The 20,824-nt window shown below is 41.2% G+C and overlaps 1 protein-coding gene across 3 annotated transcripts; it reads left to right on the top strand.

Moving 5' to 3' along the window:
- Positions 1-782: 782 nt before the first annotated feature.
- Positions 783-20,050, top strand: loxl3b (lysyl oxidase-like 3b). Of its 3 annotated transcripts, none has more exons than XM_084013742.1 (16): positions 783-1,045; positions 3,975-4,367; positions 4,769-4,932; positions 6,050-6,267; positions 9,075-9,140; positions 10,528-10,584; positions 11,733-11,940; positions 12,082-12,262; positions 14,483-14,637; positions 16,003-16,158; positions 17,219-17,378; positions 17,962-18,205; positions 18,370-18,485; positions 18,609-18,745; positions 19,189-19,300; positions 19,379-20,050. In XM_084013742.1, exons 2-16 carry the CDS (start codon positions 3,983-3,985, stop codon positions 19,450-19,452), a joined length of 2,433 nt encoding a protein of 810 aa, XP_083869868.1. In that variant the 5' UTR covers positions 783-1,045; positions 3,975-3,982; the 3' UTR covers positions 19,453-20,050. The 3 variants fall into 3 exon arrangements, with proteins under 3 accessions (XP_083869868.1, XP_083869867.1, XP_083869869.1); XM_084013741.1 differs by lacking the exon at positions 16,003-16,158 and adding an exon at positions 15,243-15,413; XM_084013743.1 differs by lacking the exons at positions 9,075-9,140; positions 10,528-10,584; positions 16,003-16,158 and adding an exon at positions 15,243-15,413.
- Positions 20,051-20,824: the final 774 nt, after the last annotated feature.

Here is a 20,824-nt window from a genome sequence, read left to right as displayed (position 1 = left end):
GTCATCCCTCTTTTCTCTGTTTTTAGGATTCCATATAAAAAGAAAACATTAAAGGAAGTATCGCTTGGCACGACGTCACGTAAACAATGGGAGAACGTGCAGCTAGCTTATTTTATGCGATGTTTGCTAACGAGCAAGCTAGCATTACTCAAGCTAGCATACTTCGCGTTATTTGTTTGTTTAGTTGGTCTCTTAGGTAAGTTATTTTACCGTCAACATAATTATTCATTTAATTCAAGATAAAGGTTAGGTATTTTTTGTTAGGTTACATAATGTTATTCTATATGTTGATATCACGGGGCATTAATATATCATTAATAGTCCAAGTAGCTTACTTTAACTGTATGTTTATGTAAGGATGTTTTTATGTATTTTACAGACAGTATGTTATTTATTTATTTTTTACCAAGAAGCTTTTTTACAGCTTTTTTCCAGTTGTAAATCTCATTGTGTCATTGTGAAATAAGTGAAATTCACGTTATTTTTTATTTTTAATCTGTATTTTACAGTCAGTATTTTTTATTTATCTTTTTTTTTTTTTTTTTACCAAGAAGCTTTTTTTACAGCTATTTTCTGGCTGTAAATCTCCTGAGCTTCGTCAGGCACGTAGCCTCCTTGTGAAATAAGTTAAAATTCACGTTTTTTGTGTGTTTTTTTGGTTATGCAAGTGAGGGCCGCCTGTTACAGAACCATCCATGAAAGAGTTAGTGTCTTTCCAGGGAAATAAATCCAGCCCCTTGCAGCCTCCTCCTCCTCTTCCTCCTCCTCCTCCTCGGCGAGGAGCTGCACAGCTGGCAATTTACAGACAACAACGCTGTCAGGAGTAATTGGCTGCTCGGTGGACCACTGCCCCGCAAACTGGACCCGGGTTTGATGGAGAAGATGAATTGACACGAGTGTCGGGATATTTATTCGATCTTTTTTGTTGTCTTTCGGGGGGTTCGGTTTGTGAACTCCTGGGATCACCAGAATCGAGGACCCAGCGTCCCCCCGCCTCCCTCTCTCCACTGGAACCGTTATAACCTCCTCACACTGGGAACATAAGGTAAGGCAGATTTATATGTGCTTTAAGTTTGAAATGAAGGCTGGAAACGTGAGTTTTTTTGTTGTTGCTGCAAAGCTTCTTTGCTCTGTTTGAACAGGAAACAAACTCTTAGGATGCAGAAGATTGGAGATAAAAAACCCCAGACACACACCAGCAACCAGAAACGCATTGTGTTCCCAAAGCCAAATATTGGCTTCAAAAAGTGTATTCCTTTCTGCTAAATACCTGGTATTTACAGCATAGAGCAACATTTCGGTTGAAAAAAAAATCCTCTCTGATGTTGTTTTCTATTTGGTTGTGAATGTGCACATTGCATTAATGAGTCATCAAGCCTGAGGTTTTAGACATGTATATAGTTAATAAATGCATTGTGGTCCAGATGCTTTGCAGCTGTTTTCCAGAAGATAATCAGTGAATCAGTGCGACGCTTGGCTTTTCCTGATGTCTTAAAGTGCTAAAAAGACTTTTCCAAAGGGTTCCCTTATTAGGAAATGGTAGTGTTAAATGTTTTTTTGTGGGGTTTAAATATCACAGCCCTGTCTTACTGTTTGAGGAAAGCAGAAAGCCAACAACAAACCCTAGTTGCGCTTTCCCAGAATGTCTAGAAAAATCCCCACCAGACCTGTTTCCATTTCAAGCAACCCTTCTATTGTCCAGATCTCCTCTCTATCTGCTTCTATATCTGAAACCCTCATTCATCTATAATGCAGATAATGCAGTTTATCTACCCCCCTTTTGATGTGACTCAGGCTCACCGTGGCTGTTTTGAAGTTTCACAAAGCTCCTCCGAGGTTAACAACATGCTGCAACGGGGCAGGGAAACATTTTCCGTTGCCCAGAGATTTTGTTTCAGTCTACCGAAGCACAACAAGCTACCAGACCTCTGGTACTGGAAGATGTTTCAGTCTACCGAAGCACAGCAAGCTACCAGACCTCTGGTACTGGAAGATGTTTCAGTCTACCGAAGCACAGCAAGCTACCAGACCTCTGGTACTGGAAGAGAAAGCGTTCAATGTGTGCATGTGAGAGAGAAGGGTGCTTTGATTTGAGGGCGGACTGATGCATGAGCACATTGAAATCAGATACTTGCCAGTCTGTGTGGCCTATAATGTGATGCTGGTTCACAAAATCAACAAATTCAATTTGTAAATAATCTGGTGGTCATGTCACAATGTCCAGTTTGGATTTGGGCCTTGAAATGAATTATCCATAACTCATTACCACCTCATCGTACAGTATTTGATGTATTTTTTGAAGGAGTTTGTTTGTGGGGAGATTTCCCCCCCTTCTGAAGGGCTGAACATGAAAAACCCTTCTCAACAGAATACTCCAGATTTATGGGGAATAATGCACCTCGATACTTGGATGAGGACATCTGCTGTTTATCTGCTTTATCTCTGTGTTTTTAGCAGAGATTGGTTCAGGATGTGTTTAGCCAAGCTTAGCATAAACACTGTTAGCATTGCATATTGTCATCAAACTCCCAGTGAGTAAGAAGTATGTTTAAAACCTTCTCAAGTATTGAGCCGAGGTTGGTTTAATTCATTCTGAGTGCCTTTGCATATAATCGTCCTCGTTCTCCCTGATTGTTTCTGATCTCCACCATCAAAAATGCAGCAATTCTTAATATCTGCCCCAAATTGTGGCTTCAGTTCAGACATAGTGGCCATTCAATTTCCCTGCTGACTAAAGCTTAGTGTGAACCGGTGTTTCCGTCCTTGCACTGTGAAACTGGACTCAGACAACGCAGTCAGTCAGACATGTTTTGAAAAAAGCACCTTAAGTTTGTGGTTTCTGTAAAAGAAAACACATCACACTACTGTATTTGTGTCTCGGGAGGAACACCCCACCCCCCCACCCCCTGCTGCTAAAAGCTAAGAAGGAGCGTAGCTGACAAGTTATCAATAGCAGGCCTATGTTAGCTTTGCTGTACAGGAATGTTTAAGAGAGCAGGCTGAATGTTTTGTAGGGAAAAGGTGGCTTGTTGTGTCAAGAAATATGAATATTAAGCCAGCGGGAAAAATGAGCAACAGTACAAAATAAATAAAACAATGGACAGAAAAGCTGCAAAAGGGACAAACATACTGTGAAAGTGAAGCTGTTAATTTGTGCGGCCTTTTAAAAAGCTCTCTGTTATTGTTCCCCACATCTGAGTCGACTAAAATCCTCCACCAGATGGTTTGAATCAAACTGCCAGAGTCAATCCTTACTTACTATGCTGGGTGTATTTTCAGCTCCTCCTGTTTCCTCTTGGATCTAACAGCTATTTATAAAACGTACATTCAGAGTATCTAGTATTTAGGGGCACCAGGGCTGACCAGACTGCCACATCAAGTGTGTTTGGCTTTTTGGGGGGACTCCAGCTGCTCAAAGATTTCTATCTGGTATGAGTATATAAGCACAATATGGTATTTAAAAATCACTTTCCCTCATATGTTGATCAGAAACCAATATTTGATCACAGAAAGAGAAAGTGAAACACAAACAATCTTAAATGAGGTAATCATAAATCATAAGTTCTCCTTGCATAAATAAACAACACATGTTTTAACTGATATTATATGTATTTTTGACATGTCTACCATTAAAAGTGAGCTATTGGTGATAATTACAATTATCCTGATAACGAAAATTCACCATAATTAACTGAATGTGAATGTTTTTTTTTATCCCAATACGCAATCTTTTATCATCCAACTATATACTGTATGTCTTCATGTAATTTTTGCATACAAATAGTTAAACTTTAAGGTGATGTTTAACTCATCTTTTAGTTCCCTGATAATAGTATCTGATATATTTTAGGTTCTCTTGAGGGTTTTGCGTTTTTGTCTCCTTTTTTTTCAAGTATCACTGCTGTTCACTCAGTATTTGAGAATGAAAATTGAACACATTTAACCATGTCACTTCTCTTTTTCTCCACATGCAGCTCAAATAATGGAGAAGTCGAGACGCAGGCAACAGTTAGCATTCAGCCTTCTGTTTGGGTTGTGGTTACCTTGCTGTTTGGCCCAGACCACGCCATCAAACGCAGCCACTCGGACACCCACGCGGACGCCAACGCGGACGCCCACACCGTCGCCCACACCGTCAAACTCGCCGTCCCCGTCCCCCCAACCCCAGAGCGAACGGATAAAGGTCCGACTGTCTGGATACCCCCGAAAACACAACGAGGGTCGGGTAGAGCTCTTCTACAAAGGAGAGTGGGGAACCATCTGTGACGACGACTTCTCAATAGCCAACGCAAACGTGCTCTGCCGCCAACTGGGCTTCGTCTCAGCCACGGGATGGGCCCACAGCGCCAAATACGGCAAGGGCCCAGGTAAGAGTGACCTCAGCCACATCCTGAGATTCAGTTTTCAGGCTTCATAGACTGTGTTCTCTGCCATATGGGCATTTTATGGTGTTTAAAATATTCAGATAATCCAATCATAGATTCTGTGTGGAAAAGTAATATTTAAGGTGGAAATCCCCACCTGTTAACCAAGTAAATAAAAAAAAATCATACTTTACTTTTGTGAAATTAGATCCCCTCCTGTTTTTAATAGTCAACATACTGGAGTACATTTACATTGTCTTATTCAGCCTCCTGTCTAGAATTAGTGCAACTATGGAAGGCTTGCTGCCAAGAGCACCAAGTGTCACTTCCAGGCCTGGCCTTGATTACTTCCCACAGGCCTGGGAGTGGGCCGGAGCCACACTGACAGTCTGCTGCCTGTCCAGGGAAAATCTGGCTGGACAACGTGCTGTGCAACGGAGGTGAGAAGAGCATTGAACTCTGCAAGTCTCGCGGCTGGGGCAACAGTGACTGCACTCACGACGAGGATGCCGGGGTTGTGTGCAAAGACGAAAGGATCCCCGGCTTCGTGGACTCCAATATTATTGACGTAAGTTGCTAAATTACGTAGAGTAACTGCAGTAAAAAAAGATAATGTTCAATAAAAGCTGTTTAAAGACCCATAAACTCAGCTCTAGTGCTTCACACCCTATAGACGGTAAGATTTAACCCACATTGACCATTTCAACGCCTCAGTGCCGCTCCACACACGTGGTGTTGATTAGCCCTGCTCTTTACCATGTGTCTGAGCCTGTTAAAAGCAGCAGCTGCTGCTTGTATGTATGGTATGTTGACCTGAGGTGACATCAGCAACTAAAGTGTGCAACTTTTGTCTTCATCATAAATATTGAGCATAAAAGCTCCTCACAAATGTAAATTAAAATCTACTCATATAAATATTAGACAGTCAATGATGTGAGGCCCTACTTTTTGTGCCCATGAATGAGGAAGCACTTTTTAGGCAATTATTCAAGGACTTTTTATTCATGTAAACTCAGGTGCTGAATGAATGTGAATATTAAGTGTGCTCGCTGAAACCTCCTTGGACAAATAAAGATTCGGAAACCGAGGGAAACTTTGAATCTTAGCTCGACGTTTCCAGCTGGTCATCATTTTTCCATTGGTCCTCTTTTGATGTCCGTTTGTATAAGCGACTGGTCAGAGGTGAACAGGGTTAGACCGGGGATTGGCTGGAAACGGCTTGAATGAGGTGTCTCATAGAAGGATCTTATAAAAAAAAAAAACAGTTTCATAAAAGTAAACCTTTCAGACGCTTCAACTACTCTCTCCCTCTTTTTGCCTGATGCTGCCTCGGTCCAATGTGGCGTCCAGACTTCAATCCGTGACCACAAGCCAGGTTTCTTTCCAAATAAACCACAGCGGAAGTGACTCATTGCAAAGCTGGTAATCGGAGATGGTCACGTTAATCACGTATGAGCTGGTTAGACCTAAAATGACTCACTGTTTAGTCTGTTGCTCTCATTCCAGAGTCTTAATGTGCATATGGATGTCAGATAACAACCCATCTTTAACTAGATTTTAATCTACAATAGAAGAAAGAAAGATTTATGTGCAGCTGAGGTTTTTCCCTGACTACATCTGTGTGTTTTTTTTTTAAATGTAATTGTAAAACAAATTGACAATCAGACCTGATTTTCTCCTAACAGGCTCAGGTTGACGAGAACAGGATCGAGGAGGTGCGGCTCCAGCCCGTGGTCACCATGTCCAGAAAGAAGGTGCCCGTGACGGAGGGGGTGGTGGAGGTGAAGTACAAAGACGGCTGGGCGCAGATCTGCGACCTGGGATGGACCATCAAAAACACGCACGTGGTCTGCGGCATGCTGGGATTCCCTCATGAGAGGAAAGTCAACAAGAACTTCTACAAGTAAGTCCATTTCTCCACTTTAACCAGTGAAACGTTTTTTAACCCAGAAATCCTAAAAAGACAAATCTACATTCCATCATTTAGTGAAACAGACTGTAGCTCATCTTCTTGGGTGGTACATAAAGGTATGATTTCATATTTTGGGAGATACCACTCTTGTTACTGCACAGCCAGCAGCTTGTTAGCTTAGCATAAAGACTGGAAAAATCGATTTGTTATGCAATGTTAAACCCATTTCCGGTCTCTGTCTCTAAAACACTCAAATAAAGGCTGCTTGTGATAACTTAATATCAAACAAATAGATATGAGAGTGCCGTTAATCCTCTCTAACTCTCGGTAAGAAAGCGAATAAGCCCATTTCCTAAAATGCCATCTTTAAACCTGATAAAAATTAGTAACAAAGACGAAGCCTCTGAGCCCGAGGACACAATATTCCACTTTCTTTGTTTTCCAGACAAACAGGAATCAGACCACTTAGCAAAGTGGCTGTAACTTTCTCCGTCACTCCGTTTGGGTTGTTTGCAGCCTGTTTTAACATTCCTGTGGTTTTAGTCTGGAAAGCAAAGTGGCAACGATTTCACCAAACCACAAGCAGGATCTTCTGTTTGGTAAAGATTATAGGAACTACTGTTTGCTGTGGATATGAGACTACAGCACGACAACAGAGCACATGAGCCGACGGTTGGTCTGTTCTTCCCTCTGAGGATGTTTTTGTTTTTCCTTTGGATGGAGAGAGAAAAGCCGTGTTTTGTTTGTGTTGTTTTGTTTCCTGGTCAGGTCACATATTTGATGTCTGTGTTCATTACTTTGCAGAGGAAGTTGAAGAGTGATTATTAACTGCCTGCAGTGTGTTTTCTTTGTCCCATGTGTTTTTAATCTGCAAGGCTGACCGATTTCAGAACATTACCAGGCAGCAAACTTCATTATCGATTTATCATTTTATTTGGCAAAAATGTTTCTCTCAAATGTGAGGATTTCCTGTTTTTTTTTTACTAGTTAAATTTGTTTGACTTTTGGTCCGTCCATCGTAAAATATAAGACATCCTCTTCAGTTTTAAATTCTTGTGATTTACATTTTTAACTTTTTGGGGGCATTTTTAATCAACTAATTCTTTTCTCAATTAATCGTTTGGTCTATAAAATGTCAGAAAAAAAGTAAAAAAAATGTCCACCACAAATTGCTGAAGCATGACATCTTCAAATGTTTGTTTTCTTTTACAATCAACAGTCAAAACCATCATCAGCTTATGATATAAAAAATAGAAATCCAGCAAATCCTCACAATTGAAAGGCTGAGACAAGGAGTGTTTTTACTTGATAAACGATCGACTAATTGATTAATCAACTAATTATTTCAGCCCTGAATATAAAAAAAATGCTAGTTTTCGACGATTGCATCTAAATTATGATGCGATGGTCGTTAATGCAGATGGAAACCAAACATTTTGTGCTTTTAGGTTCTAGGGTTTAAATAACATAGTGGATGATTGGACAGAATCAGGAATATAAATGGTCCAGTTACGACCTATTAGCACTGTTTTCTCTACCAATTCCAACTATGTGGACTATTTGGTGAACTCGCAGACCTCCACTTTCTTTCCCCCGGTTTGTCCTTCCAGCATGACTACACACATTCCTGGCTGCGCTCCAGTTGGAGGCGTTTTTAATCCTCCCCTGCAGACGGTTCACAGTAGTACGAAGGGAAATGTAGGTTTTCTCTCAAGTGTGTGTGAGAAAGCTGAGGCTCGGGGGAAATGTCCGGGGTTTTGGGGAGGGAGGTCACACAACGCAACGACTGGAGAGACGCCAACCTGCGTTGAGCAACAGTCAAATGTGTTGTCTCGGTCCTCCTGCCCTTTTTTTTAGTCTTTTTGCTTATATTGTGTGAGTGTAGATAGAAAGCTTTTCACAATTTGGCTTGAGAACTCCAATCCAGGTTGAGTTTTTACTTCAGTACTTGAGTATTAGTACCGAGTATGACCTGAGAGGTGTTTTGGATGGTCCATCATGTTTGTTATACCTTCTTTATTTGATAACAAACCTTTTGGTCATCCAAAATAATGAGAACGTTTTAAGTCGAAAACCTTCAACTGTTCTTTGGGGAGGAACCCTAAAGTCCAACATCTACTAGTATTTTTTATTCACTGTAGTAGATCAGATAATGATGGCTGATACCGGGCGATACACACACAAACATGGGGGTAAAGGGAGTACTGGCACCAACTCCACCGACTAAGCATTGCATTCCTTTAGCTGGTATTTCTCCCGAGCTGACTATTTAATTACATTTCCATTAATTAACACATTTGGGGATTCTTAAGAGAAAAATACTATGATTCCGAAAAGCTCATATGGTTAAACTTGCTGATTTCCATCCATCAGACTAAAATGAAGGAACAGGTGATTTTCTGTCGGGTCCGCGAGATTCAAAGTTCCTATTTTGGACGTGCTGAACGTCTGACGTCTGAACAAACTTCCAGGGAACTTTAAAATCCGTGTTAAAGAGATTTCTGACTACTGATTACCATCCGATATCGGGTACCACAGTTCTGAATAGTTGGAATAGCTGTGTGATTGTGATCAGACACTGGTGACCTGAAGTCTGTAACCATATAGTGGAGACTCGTGGAATGTCAAAAATGCTTTTCACCGCTGACCCTCGAGTCCTTTACGTGTAAGAAATGTGTGCGTGCATGCCAGAGACGGTGTGTGTATGTGTGTATACTGTATATGTCTGGTTGTGTGTGTGTGTGTGCATGTAGTCTCTCTCCTGTATGTGATGGAATTTGGCTGTCTCACTGTTGCAGACGTCTGAAAAAGCGAGCCGCTGAGAAGGTCTCCAGGCCAAAGGTTAATGTTTCGGCCGGTGGAAGGTACACCGTCAGCCGGGAACACCCACCGTCTACACTCTGTGGTTTCCACAGTGGGTTTCCTGTTGGTAGCAGACGATAACCACGTAGCGCCTGTCTCTAGCTAGTCGCCCCCTCTTTCTGATATCGTATCATCATGATGTGCAGCATGTGAATGGGCAGAGATTTTGATTCAAATCCTGCTAAATCTCATGTTTGCCTCGTGTGGAGGTTGAGTTTCTTCTCATTTCTGTTTGTCTTTCACATTTCTACTGACATAGTTCAGACCTCATTTAGACCTTTTGAGCCCTTTTTTTTTTGTTCGTCAATCTGTGCCACGTCAGTGACGCGAGGGGTGGGGGGAGTCCATTTTTCAAAGAGGATTAGCTGGAAATCCCATTTCCACACTATGGCATGCTTTTTGAAGGAGGTCTGTAACTTGTCATCCTGGGTTCTTCAAGAGTCCAGAGTCCACATGGATAAGAACCAACCTGTGTCCGGTAGAATCTGCAAATATCATAAACAAGCAGTAGTTCTCAGCCAGGAGCTCCTTGAGAAAGTTCTAGGGGGTCCTCAGAAAAATGTAAAATTGTTAATTTTCATCATTTCATTCACTAAAGAATTGAAAAAATCCTTTCAGATGGAGGGAAATCTCATTAAAATTGGGGTCTGTGACCTATTGCAAATAAATTAAGAGGTTGAGAACTGCTGCCTTAAAGAATAAATCTGACGTTCTATTGTTTTAATAGAGATAATAAAAGTAATTTGCAGATTTCCCGTGACTCAGGTCTGGACCAGGTAACTGCTCTTCTTTTCTGAGACCTGGAGTTGAAGAACCCGTTTGTATGTGGTTTATGATATTACCATTTAATATCATGCTGTCATATTTACACCTACATCTGTCATTTAAAAGCAATGCCGTATGTCGGAAAACCAAAAATCAATGTGTTAACTTGAGGTTCACATTGTCATACACTACGTGGCCAGCGGTCTGTGGACACCCAGATGTTTTCAGTTCATCCCAAAGCTGTTGGAGGGGGTTGAGGGCGTGCATGCCAGTCAACTTCTTACCCCAAACTACTGCCAACAGACTCAAAGTACACAAGACTATATAGAAAAGTGTGTGTCCACATACTTTTGGCCATGCATGGTATATGAGCCTGTGCTGATGAAAAGTGATTTTAATTCTTTGCCACATCTGTTTATTTGCATGCATGTAAAAAGGATGTGTCAACCAATCTGTGTGTCTCATATATAACATTATGTAAAACTATACTGGGAATTTAATATAATTTGATAACACTGCGGTTACAGTTTTTAACCTAATTGTGCGTCATGTAACCTTTTGTGTTAACTATGATTTTGAGTGTCTCCTCCTAACTGTGCCGTCTAACCCGTGTTTACCTTGCAGGCAGACATCCAAAGCTAAAGCTAACTCTAAGTCTAAACAGAGCAGCCCCGGCAAAAGGTAATCTGAGGATAGACGGGAGTTCAAGCTGTCTGAAAAGACCCACACACATGCTGCTTCCACAAGCCTCACCAGCTAAATGTCATTTAAACGGATGAGAAAGTCAAAGGGATTTGTGTGTTGAGTGGAAGAGAAAAGGCTAATTGTCAAAGCCACGTCCATCATGATACCCGCGCATGTAGCTGGTGAGGAAGAACGTCTTTCAGGTTTTCAGGACAATTAAAGACGATACTTAATAGACTAACCGATAAGATTGATGCCCCTCATGTCGGCAGCTTGTTAGCTTAGCTTAGCATAAAGCCTGGGAAATGGTGAGCCTGCCTTTTAGAGGTATTGGTAGACCTTTGGAGAGAGCTGGTAAAGGTGTTTCTAGTCTTTATGCTAAGCTAAGCTAAGCTAAGCTAAACAGCGTCTAGCTGTCGTGTTCAGATGTGAGAGGGCTATCAATGTTTCTCTCTAACTCTTGGCGAGAAAGTCATTTAGAATATTTACTAAAATGTCTGACCAAGTTCAATTTATACAGTCAGTTTAATTTAATATACGGCTGATGGTCCCCAGCATCAAACTCAAGCCCCGAACAACAAGAGATTTTCCCCCCTTTTGTCGAATGTGTTTTTATAATTGAAGATAATCTGTGTGAACCTGAATGATATAATCATTGTGATATGAGTTGACGGATGTAATAATGACCTGAAACAAAACCACAACATTTTCATAAACAAGCGTATTTGTTTTTTTAGTTTTTAAGACTTCATTTGTTAATTCTCAGCATATTGTCAAATCTTTGTCACTCTATACTGCAAATACACCCAATTCAGTTGTTTAATCAACTGCAGTGTCAACATGACATACTGATACTTGTGCAGCCTTTTGAGTTTCCTGTACATTGGTGCTATTCTCCCACAATGCAATGCACATGGGGAAATAGAGGAGCTGCTCAAAGCTAGAAAAAACAAATATAAAAATGTATTGAAACTAATATTTCGATGCGTCTTTGTAAAGTTTGAATAGTCAGTAGCTTTATAATATTACTATAAAATAATATATATATATATATATATATATATATATATATATATATATATATATATATATGTAGTTTCTGTCATCACAGTCCTTGTCTCTGCCCCCCCCCCCCCCCCCTCCAGGTTGTATTTGGAGCGACAGAAGAACCACTTCCACATCCACTCGGTGGCGTGTTCGGGCACGGAGGTCCACCTGGCGGCCTGCCCTCTGGAGTTCAGCAAGCGCAACGCCACGTCCACCTGCGCGGGCGGCATGCCGGCCGTCGTCAGCTGCATGCCGGGGCCGCTGTTCATGCAGAACATTGGCTTGAAAAAGAAACTTAAAAAATCGGTAAAGCAACCTTTAAATTGAGAATAGTCCCTTTTTCTCAGCGGACGTTGAATGGAATGGAAGCATTCTAAAATATGGATACTTCATTTCCTGTCCCAGACACAGATTAAAATATAGTTTTTTTGTGTGCTGGTTGTCTAGAGCAACGTGAGGCTGAAGGGCGGTGCCCGGGTGGGCGAGGGTCGGGTGGAGGTGCTGAAAGACACCGAGTGGGGAACCGTTTGTGACGACCGCTGGAACCTGCAGTCGGCCAGCGTCGTCTGCAGGGAGCTCGGCTTCGGCAGCGCCAAGGAGGCTCTCACCGGGGCCCGCATGGGACAAGGTGAGTTAAGGTTACTAAACACATTATAACATACTACACGTCTGTATGGGTTAAAGACCAAATGCTGATCTGGATCCAGCCAGTATGAGTCACACAGGCTTCTTTTTGGCTGAGACGTCTATAGGCAGGGTGTGTAATGGCATTTTGAGTGGGCGAGTTGAGGCTGAAGTCCAGTGGAAAAGTAAAAAGGAAGTAGTCATCCGGCTGTTTGAGAGGAAGCCAACAAAACTGGAATATTCAACCCAAGTGTGATTTGGCCCGTCTTGTGAAAAAGCTTTGTTATGTCTGCCTGAAGAGGCAGCGCACCGTCCCGTACAAGGGTCTAAAGGTTCACTTTCATAAGAAGTTTCCACTCCAAAAATCTGCTCTCTGGCTCACCTTTCCCTTTACCTTGACCAGCAATGCTATTTCTGCATTCTTGTTTGTACAATTTAAGGTCTGAAAGACCTTTAAGACATTACACCTCGATACAAATTCAAAAATGAATGATTGAACATGGCAAAAAGTAAAATGTGTGTAAAATTTGCGATATTTGTAGCTATGTTGGCTTGCGTCTCGGACCATATGGAATAGTTTAAGTATTTTACACGTCTATTCCGTTTAATTCTGGTATTTTGCACAGTTTACAGTATACTATTTGTACAATTAGAGGGTGTCTGTGTAGGATTGTTTCCAACTCATGTGATCCAAACATTTCCAATAACTCCAGAGCGTCAAAATGTATCGATGTAATCATTTCCATGTTTTTAATCTATCAAAATATTCTGCTTCAATCCATAATTGTTTGAGTTTAGCCTCTCGTGTTTTGCATTAAATCCCTCTAAAGCCGTCTGAATGGCTGAATGTGTCATCCAGGACTTCAGTCATCAGCTGTCCATCTGCAGCCTGTTTTATCTCTAATCTGCCCTCAACAGGGAGGGCACATTCCTCCATGGATTCCCCTATTTGGAGCTTTATTTTAATAAGTAAAGGAATTCTGTGCATGAAGAAAGAACACCGACACATACTGTTACTACAATAATAGACGCATCTTGGTGTATAATTGGCATCTATGAATATGTTTTTTTTCTAAAATATTTATCTTACGTTGTGTGTTCCACATTAGAGCATGCAGGTGAGTGTGTGTGTGTGTGTGTGTGTGTGCATGTGTGTGTGTGTGTAGTTTTTAGGTAAACCGCCCTCACATTCCAGAAACAAGCAGTCTTTTTAAGGGTCAGTTCTCAGAAACGCTGGGTGGGGATTTCTTCTCTCTCGCGTGTGTTTGTACGTTAGGATTTCTACCCCAGAAGGAAGTCAGTCGTCACAAAATCTCTTTGAGGCGGCGGCGGCGGCAGCAGAACCTGGTCTGTGCTCCGAAGGATGCCGGACCACCACCTGGCTGAATTAATCCCAGAAACATTCCTAAACGTCACGGCTTGAAGGGATTCCTTTCACGGAAGTTTGGCGATACAATCACCTCATGGTGCCGTGACTTAGCTGTGATGGAGTGAGAGTCTTAGAGGGCGAGTGTGCCGCTGACGGAGAACATGCATGCTCAGTCAACATTTGGAGTTGGAAAGGACTCCATAACGACCAGTGGAAACATGTGATGAGTTAACATTAGAGCAATAGAAATCTGAACAGCAACCCGGGGCATCTAGGTGTGCCTGTGGGGCAATTATGATGAAGGTGTGCTGATGAACAAAAACTGTGATTCCACCTTCATTCATTAAAACCCTTTTTCAGGGTAAAGCAGTCAAAGAAAAGATAAAGTTCTCTTTGATTTGGTTCTTCTCACCCCAGATGTTCTCAATCATTCTGAGACTGGAAACCAGAGTTTTAAAAGGGTCCAAGAGTGATCTCTTTAAAATCTGATTTAAGTGCCTTATTGTTCAGGCTCATTAAATGCTGCAGTGGTTACAGTCTTTTCCCAATTAAAACACACACATTTTTATTGTATATAACCCTTACTTGCAGTTAAAAACATTTTAAAATTAGGTTAATTTGATGAATAAATGAAATAACTGGTGTGCTGTTTTGAGAGTATAATGGGAGCCAACCCTAAAATTAGCAAATTAAGCTCCAAATAAGTTTCATTGCGACCTTCATTCACTAATTTAATTATTTGATGAATATCTTTCCAATAATGCTGGGTTCTGGGTTTACACAATAAATAAAGATATGTTTTAGTCGTGGAAATAAAACCCACGTTAACTCTGAAGCTGCTCCGTGTCCGTCCAGGAATGGGTCCCATCTACATGAACGAGGTGAAGTGTCTCGGTCAGGAGAAGTCCATCTGGAACTGCCCGTTCAAAAACATCACATCGGAGGACTGTCAGCACACGGAGGACGCCGCCGTCCGCTGCAACGTGCCCAACATGGGATTCGAGGACACGGTCAGAGCTGAACCTTCTCACTACAACCATCCATCGAATTTAACTTGAGGGAAAGCTGAATTGTTAATGCTGTTATTATACAGTGTATTGCATCAAATAGCACAAGAAACATGTTTGATAAACAGCAGCAGAGGAAATAACCTTTAAAACATTGTTTTATCATGTGTTTATTGTATTTTTTGCTCTAAAAGTCTTTTTGATTTGCGTCAACGTGTGAGATTAATATCTGATCATCCCAGAAACCTCACATTTTCACTCTAACCAACACTTCTTCACTGCTGTCACAAAAAAGAATGGCTGTTCTGAATCAGTTCAATACCTTGAAACCACGACTCGGACCTACATTTATCATTTGAAAAGGGTATTTTTGTGACAACAGTGATTTTCCTTTTAACACAGAGTATATCTGGTTGTAGTTTCTACTTCACGAGATCATACTCTTCTTCCGTGTTTCATGTAGATACACATAGAGGCCGGACTAAGCTGCATAAAAACTCTCATATTATCAGTCAAGTCAACAGAACTTGTAACGGATAAAAGAAGACTTCTCATGCAGCCCGGCCCTTGTGTATTTGTGGTCTCTAACCCCCCTCGGACCCACACAGATCCGGCTCACAGGAGGGCGGACCCGGTTCGAGGGCCGCGTGGAGGTGCTGCGTTCATACTCTAACGGGACGCGGCGCTGGGGTCTGATCTGTGGAGAGACCTGGACCACCAAGGAGGCCATCGTGGCCTGCAGGCAGATGGGCTTGGGCTACGCTAACCAGGGCGTGCAAGTAGGTTATTAACACCACAAGGCCGACGTTTGCAGCAGCGGGTTGCCTTTTGGTATATTTGTACATATGCAAATATAATATACCGTCATGAACACTCAAAAATCTGCAGTCAGGACAGTTAATTCCCTGCTTATATGTTCAAATATATCTGTTAAGTCACATATGTAATAAGTGCAGCATACACATTCAAATATCTTCCTAAAACTTAAATCTTGGTATATATATTTTTGGAATATACTTGAACATGCATGTATTAATGTCTGACAGTAAATTATAAGCTCCTTCATGGAAGAACATGAACCCGTTTTGGTCTTTTCTATGCGGGGGGAAAAAGACCAAAACAGACTCACATGGAGTTTCTAATCAAACCCTAAAGCCACTCGCCACTAAAACCAAAGCGGTGACCTCATGTGGAAACCATGTTAACGCTCTCCACGCCTAGAAAAGTCTAACCACACTGCTGCTGCTGCTTCAACAACACGGCGTCCGCCGCCGGAGGACTGTGTCAGCGTTAGTTTCAGACCAGACAGTTCACGGACGGGACAGGAAGCGTGTCCCTTCACTGACTCCCAGCAGGACATTTCTGCAGATCCGGATAGTGGGAGGCCGGTCCACGTATGAGGGCCGGGTGGAGGTTCAGGTTGGCTCCAAGTGGGGCACAGTGTGCAGCACAGGCTGGACCACAAAGGAAGCCATGGTCGCTTGCAGGCAGCTAGGCCTCGGCTACTCCATGCATGCCATCACTGTAAGTAGCCAAAGAGTTTGGTTCCTCATTGACATGTTGGACAAATATGTTTGTTTACAGGATAAACCTCTGAGGTGGCATCATGAACAAAACATGCACAGAAAAAAAACACAATCAAGGAAGGAAAAACAATAGTATGACAGGACATTAAATAATAATTACAAAATTAAAGACCAGAGGCAGGAGCAACTTTGATTTTATGTAAGAAATAAGGATAAAAGTGAAAGATGTTTATTTACTGAGAGAACAGTGAACAAAATCAGAGTATCATAATATACACACAATTAAACTAGGTAATTAAAAAGTATGGATATAAATTCATGAATTGATTTAGAGAGACTTCAAAACAGCAGAACGTAATATATGTTATATTTATATAAAATTATGGGTATGAAATAGTGCAAATAAATCCACATAAATATTCGTAAATTACATTTAAACATAAAGAATATACAGGATAACAGGAAACTAATACTTAATTTCAAAAGTGTAAAACATTCATAGCCCCAACCTGAAGCAGAGAAAGAATTTACGAAAAATATTTAATAAAATGCAGTTTGAAAAAAAAGGAAAAAGTTTAAGCTGTTTTAGAAATGCACCGATTTTGATCAAGCTCCCAACAGCGCCTACACACACACACACACACACACACACACACACACACACACACACCTACACACACACACACACACACACACACACACACACACCTACACACACACACACAGAGAGACACACACACACACACACACACACACTTTTTCCTTTTAAAATTTGTTTGATGCTGAGAAGTTTAATTTACAAAAGCAATATGATGTAAACTACTTTAATTACATCACTTGGTCACTTTTATTGGTGTGTAATTTCGAAGCCCTCCAGTAAGTAAAACGCTTATTGGATGTTATTGTGATCATGAACTCGGCTTTACAGCGCGTCCTCGGCCAGAAACCCAATCTGAGTCACGAACATCTGTTTTTCTCTGCAGCTCCGTCGGTGAATCATTCTCTTTCCTGATCAAGGCGCTGTGTTTGTTTGCTCGTTTGTGTCTCGTTTGTCTCAGGAGACGTGGTACTGGGACAGCAGCAACGTGACGGAGATGATCATGAGCGGCGTGAAGTGCACGGGAAAGGAGATGTCGCTGAGTCAGTGCCAGCATCACAAAGCCGTCAGCTGCCAGAAAGCCGCCGCCAAGTTTGCAGCGGGAATCATCTGTTCTGAGAGTGAGTGAAAGAAACGTGGTCGTTCTCCGTTGACTTACAGTCATGTACGTATTTTAATGAGGGGCTGAAAGAAAACATACGAGGGAAATCATTAATAGCGCTTTATATTTCTGCTCGTGAGCTTCAAATCCTCATCCTGTCCCCTTTAATCTGAATTATTTTACTGTTTATGATATTCTGTATGAGGCCTTAGAAGTAAAAGTACTAATACTACACTATGAAATATACTCAAGTTTAAAAAAGAATGTTACTGAAGTAAAACTATGTAAGTATAATCAGGGAAATTTAATTTTAGTATTAAAAATGAAAGAAATAAATGCAGACAAATGTCTACCATGACTTATATTATTATATATTATCATTAGTTAATTATTAGTCATGCATTAACGTAAAATAAGGATTTTACTGTTGCAGTTGATTCAGGTCGTGTTCATTTTTTTAACCATTTCAGAATAAAAGCATCAACAAAATCAGGTATAGTACAAGTACCTTGCGTCTGTACTTTGTACTTGAATGAACTCAGTTTTTATAATTTGCAGAGCCTAATCCCACTGCTCCTCCACCCCCTCCTCCTTGTATGCAGCGACCTCTGACCTGGTCCTGAACGCCCCTCTGGTCCAGCAGACGGTTTACATCGAGGATCGGCCTCTGCACATGCTCTACTGCGCCGCCGAGGAGGACTGCCTGTCCAAGTCGGCAGCAAAGGCCAACTGGCCGTACGGACACCGACGCCTGCTGCGCTTTTCCTCCCAGATCCACAACATCGGCCGCGCTGACTTCAAGCCCAAGGCCGGGCGCCACTCGTGGGTCTGGCACGCCTGCCACGGGTAATATTACCTTATAGTAACTTAAATTAAACATCTCTGACTTTGTAACCCTCCATCTTATTTTCACCGAAGCTTCTTGCCCTCTAAAGCATGTAGAACACTTTTTGAAGCTAGATAGAAGGATAGATAGAATTTAAGAGCAACATTTTCTGTGTATTGTCCAGCCACTACCACAGCATGGACATCTTCACCCACTATGATCTGCTCAACGCCAACGGCACCAGAGTGGCCGAGGGACACAAAGCCAGCTTCTGTCTGGAGGACTCGGATTGTGGAGACGGTGAGTCTGACGCTTCAGATTAGAGTTCAGGTGATCACGCTCCATCAGGACGCTCTCTGACCTCCACCACCTGTTTATAATGGCATCTAAAAATCAGTGAGTCTTTATTTCTTTGCCACCCAGGTGTTTCTAAGCGGTACGAGTGCGCCAACTTTGGTGACCAGGGCATCACTGTGGGCTGCTGGGATTTGTACCGCCACGACATCGACTGCCAGTGGATCGACATCACAGACGTCAAGCCTGGAAACTACATCATGCAGGTGAGCGTTTTTAGATGTGGATGTATAACCCAAAACCCTGGAACCAACACCCGGATAAAACATATTTACAGTGTCTCTCTCTTCACCAAATCATTACATCACTTAAAATAGTGCTGAAGAAATCCTGTGTCAAAGCATGTCAAAATATCAGAGCATGTGGGTCTGGATTTGTCCATTTCTTTATATATATATATATACTTTGTTTATTTATACCGGTAATCTCATTGAGACCCAGGGTCTCATTCACGAGAGAGACCTGTTTTGAACACGATATAAAAGCATTTACATACAGACAGACTTACCAATACAATACATTGTACAATAGAAGCATTAGATGAAACCAACAACTGTCTCTTTAAACGTAAACTAAGAAAGCGTGACGGCAGTTCATTCACTGTTGTCTATTAATTATAATTGAATTGTATGATTCCTCCCCTCTTCAGATTGTCATCAATCCCAATCAGGAAGTGTCTGAAAGCGACTTCTCCAACAACGCCATGAAATGCAACTGCAAATACGACGGCCAACGAATCTGGCTCCATAACTGCCACATAGGTGAGCAAATCAAAGACACTGTTTACTGCGTTTGTGTTGAATTTCCTTTTAACTTTTCATTTTGTTGTTGTTTTGCAGGCGATGCGCTCAGCGAGGAGGCCGAGAGGAGGTTTGAGAAATACCCCGGGCAGCTGAATAACCAGCTTCCTTAATCACCAGGAACTTCACAACAGATATGAGACCCAGATTCAGTTGTTGAATTCATCAAAACAAACCAAACAACACTTTTTTTTAATGTTCAGGTACCAAACATGGATTCCCCCACATAGTATTTGGTGTCATGGAAGAAGCCAACATGTGTGTTTTTTAATTATACTTGAATGTTCAAGTCCTAATGTTTCTCTTGTCTAATGTGAGCTAATACTATATTTTTATTACGGTGAATGTTATGAATGTTCAGAGTTATGAATGAGGTGTTATTTTTATTTTTTACACAGGTACTTTGTCAAAGTCTTACTGGTCTTCAAACTGGGTATTATGGTGCAAAACAATAAATATTACCTGGATAATTCACTTCATCTCATTCACAGAAATAGTTTTTGCTTCACCTGGTCAAATCATAACACGCCTTCCTCCACGGTTATAATAATAATAATGTTCTGTGAATGTATTTATTGCTTAAATCAACAACACTTGTTCATTAGGATCATCAATTAGCTTTGGGACCAGTTTGAATCCATCTGTAGCTTTAGTCTGTATTGTTATTATTATTAATATTATTATTAATAATAGTCATTCAATGTCAGAACATAGATGTTATCGGGCAAAAAAAAACTACACTTACCCTCAAGAATGTGTGTATCTATGCTGATGTAATCACACCTGCTGCACCAATAAAAAGGAGAGGAATAATATCTGGGCTGCATCCGAGACACTGATTTGATTAGAAACTTCGTTGACTTTGTTCTTGAAGGTTTAGGGTGAAGCTCTAGCAGCACGTTGGCACACATGAGGCTTATTAATGGCTGTCCAGCAGCGCACAGCGCCTCCTAGAGGCCTGCAGCACCAAGTACAGCACCAAATATACCAAATAACAAATATAAAGGCGAAAATGAAAGGCGTTGAACCAAAGAGGTGTCAGAAGTACAGATGTCCTCTACTCAAGTAGAAGTAGTGATTCAAAGTAGTTACTCAGGTAAAAGTGAAAAAGTACAGGCATTGACTGTGTACTCAAAGTAGAAAGTAAGAAGTATCATGAAGGACGTTTCTACTGGCTGGTTTTTTTGCAAGGCTGAAACTGAATCTGGCGTCATTAATAATAAAAATAAATAAAAAAAGAAGTAAATTCCCCAGAAATGCATTAAAACTAAACTGTTTTTAAAATGTGAGGTGTAGAATGTAGATATTTATCTCAATGTAGGGAGTTAAAGTTGTCAGAAAAATACTCAAGTAAAGTACAGATACCTGAAAACTTCACTTAAGTACAGTGACAAAGTATTTGTACTCGTTACCTCTGCCGAGTGATTATTAAAATTGTGTCATTTGGAGGATGTTTGAGTCTAAAGAGGGAAAATTATACAGAAT

The sequence above is a fragment of the Eutrigla gurnardus genome (genome assembly GCF_963514095.1).
Source record: "Eutrigla gurnardus genome assembly, chromosome: 7".
Classification (NCBI taxonomy): Eukaryota; Metazoa; Chordata; class Actinopteri; order Perciformes; family Triglidae; genus Eutrigla; species Eutrigla gurnardus.
Note: the sequence above shows the minus strand (reverse complement) of the source record. Positions and strands in the feature narration are given on the sequence as shown.

What these genes read in the sequence shown, in the direction of transcription:
- loxl3b (XM_084013741.1), top strand. Translation starts at nt 3,983, where the DNA reads ATGGAGAAGTCGAGACGCAGGCAACAGTTAGCATTCAGCCTTCTGTTT. An exon ending in CAAATACGGCAAGGGCCCAG is followed by an intron (nt 4,368 to 4,768) that starts GTAAGAGTGACC and finishes CTGCCTGTCCAG; the next exon opens with GGAAAATCTGGCTGGACAAC. An exon ending in AAAAGAAACTTAAAAAATCG is followed by an intron (nt 11,941 to 12,081) that starts GTAAAGCAACCT and finishes CTGGTTGTCTAG; the next exon opens with AGCAACGTGAGGCTGAAGGG.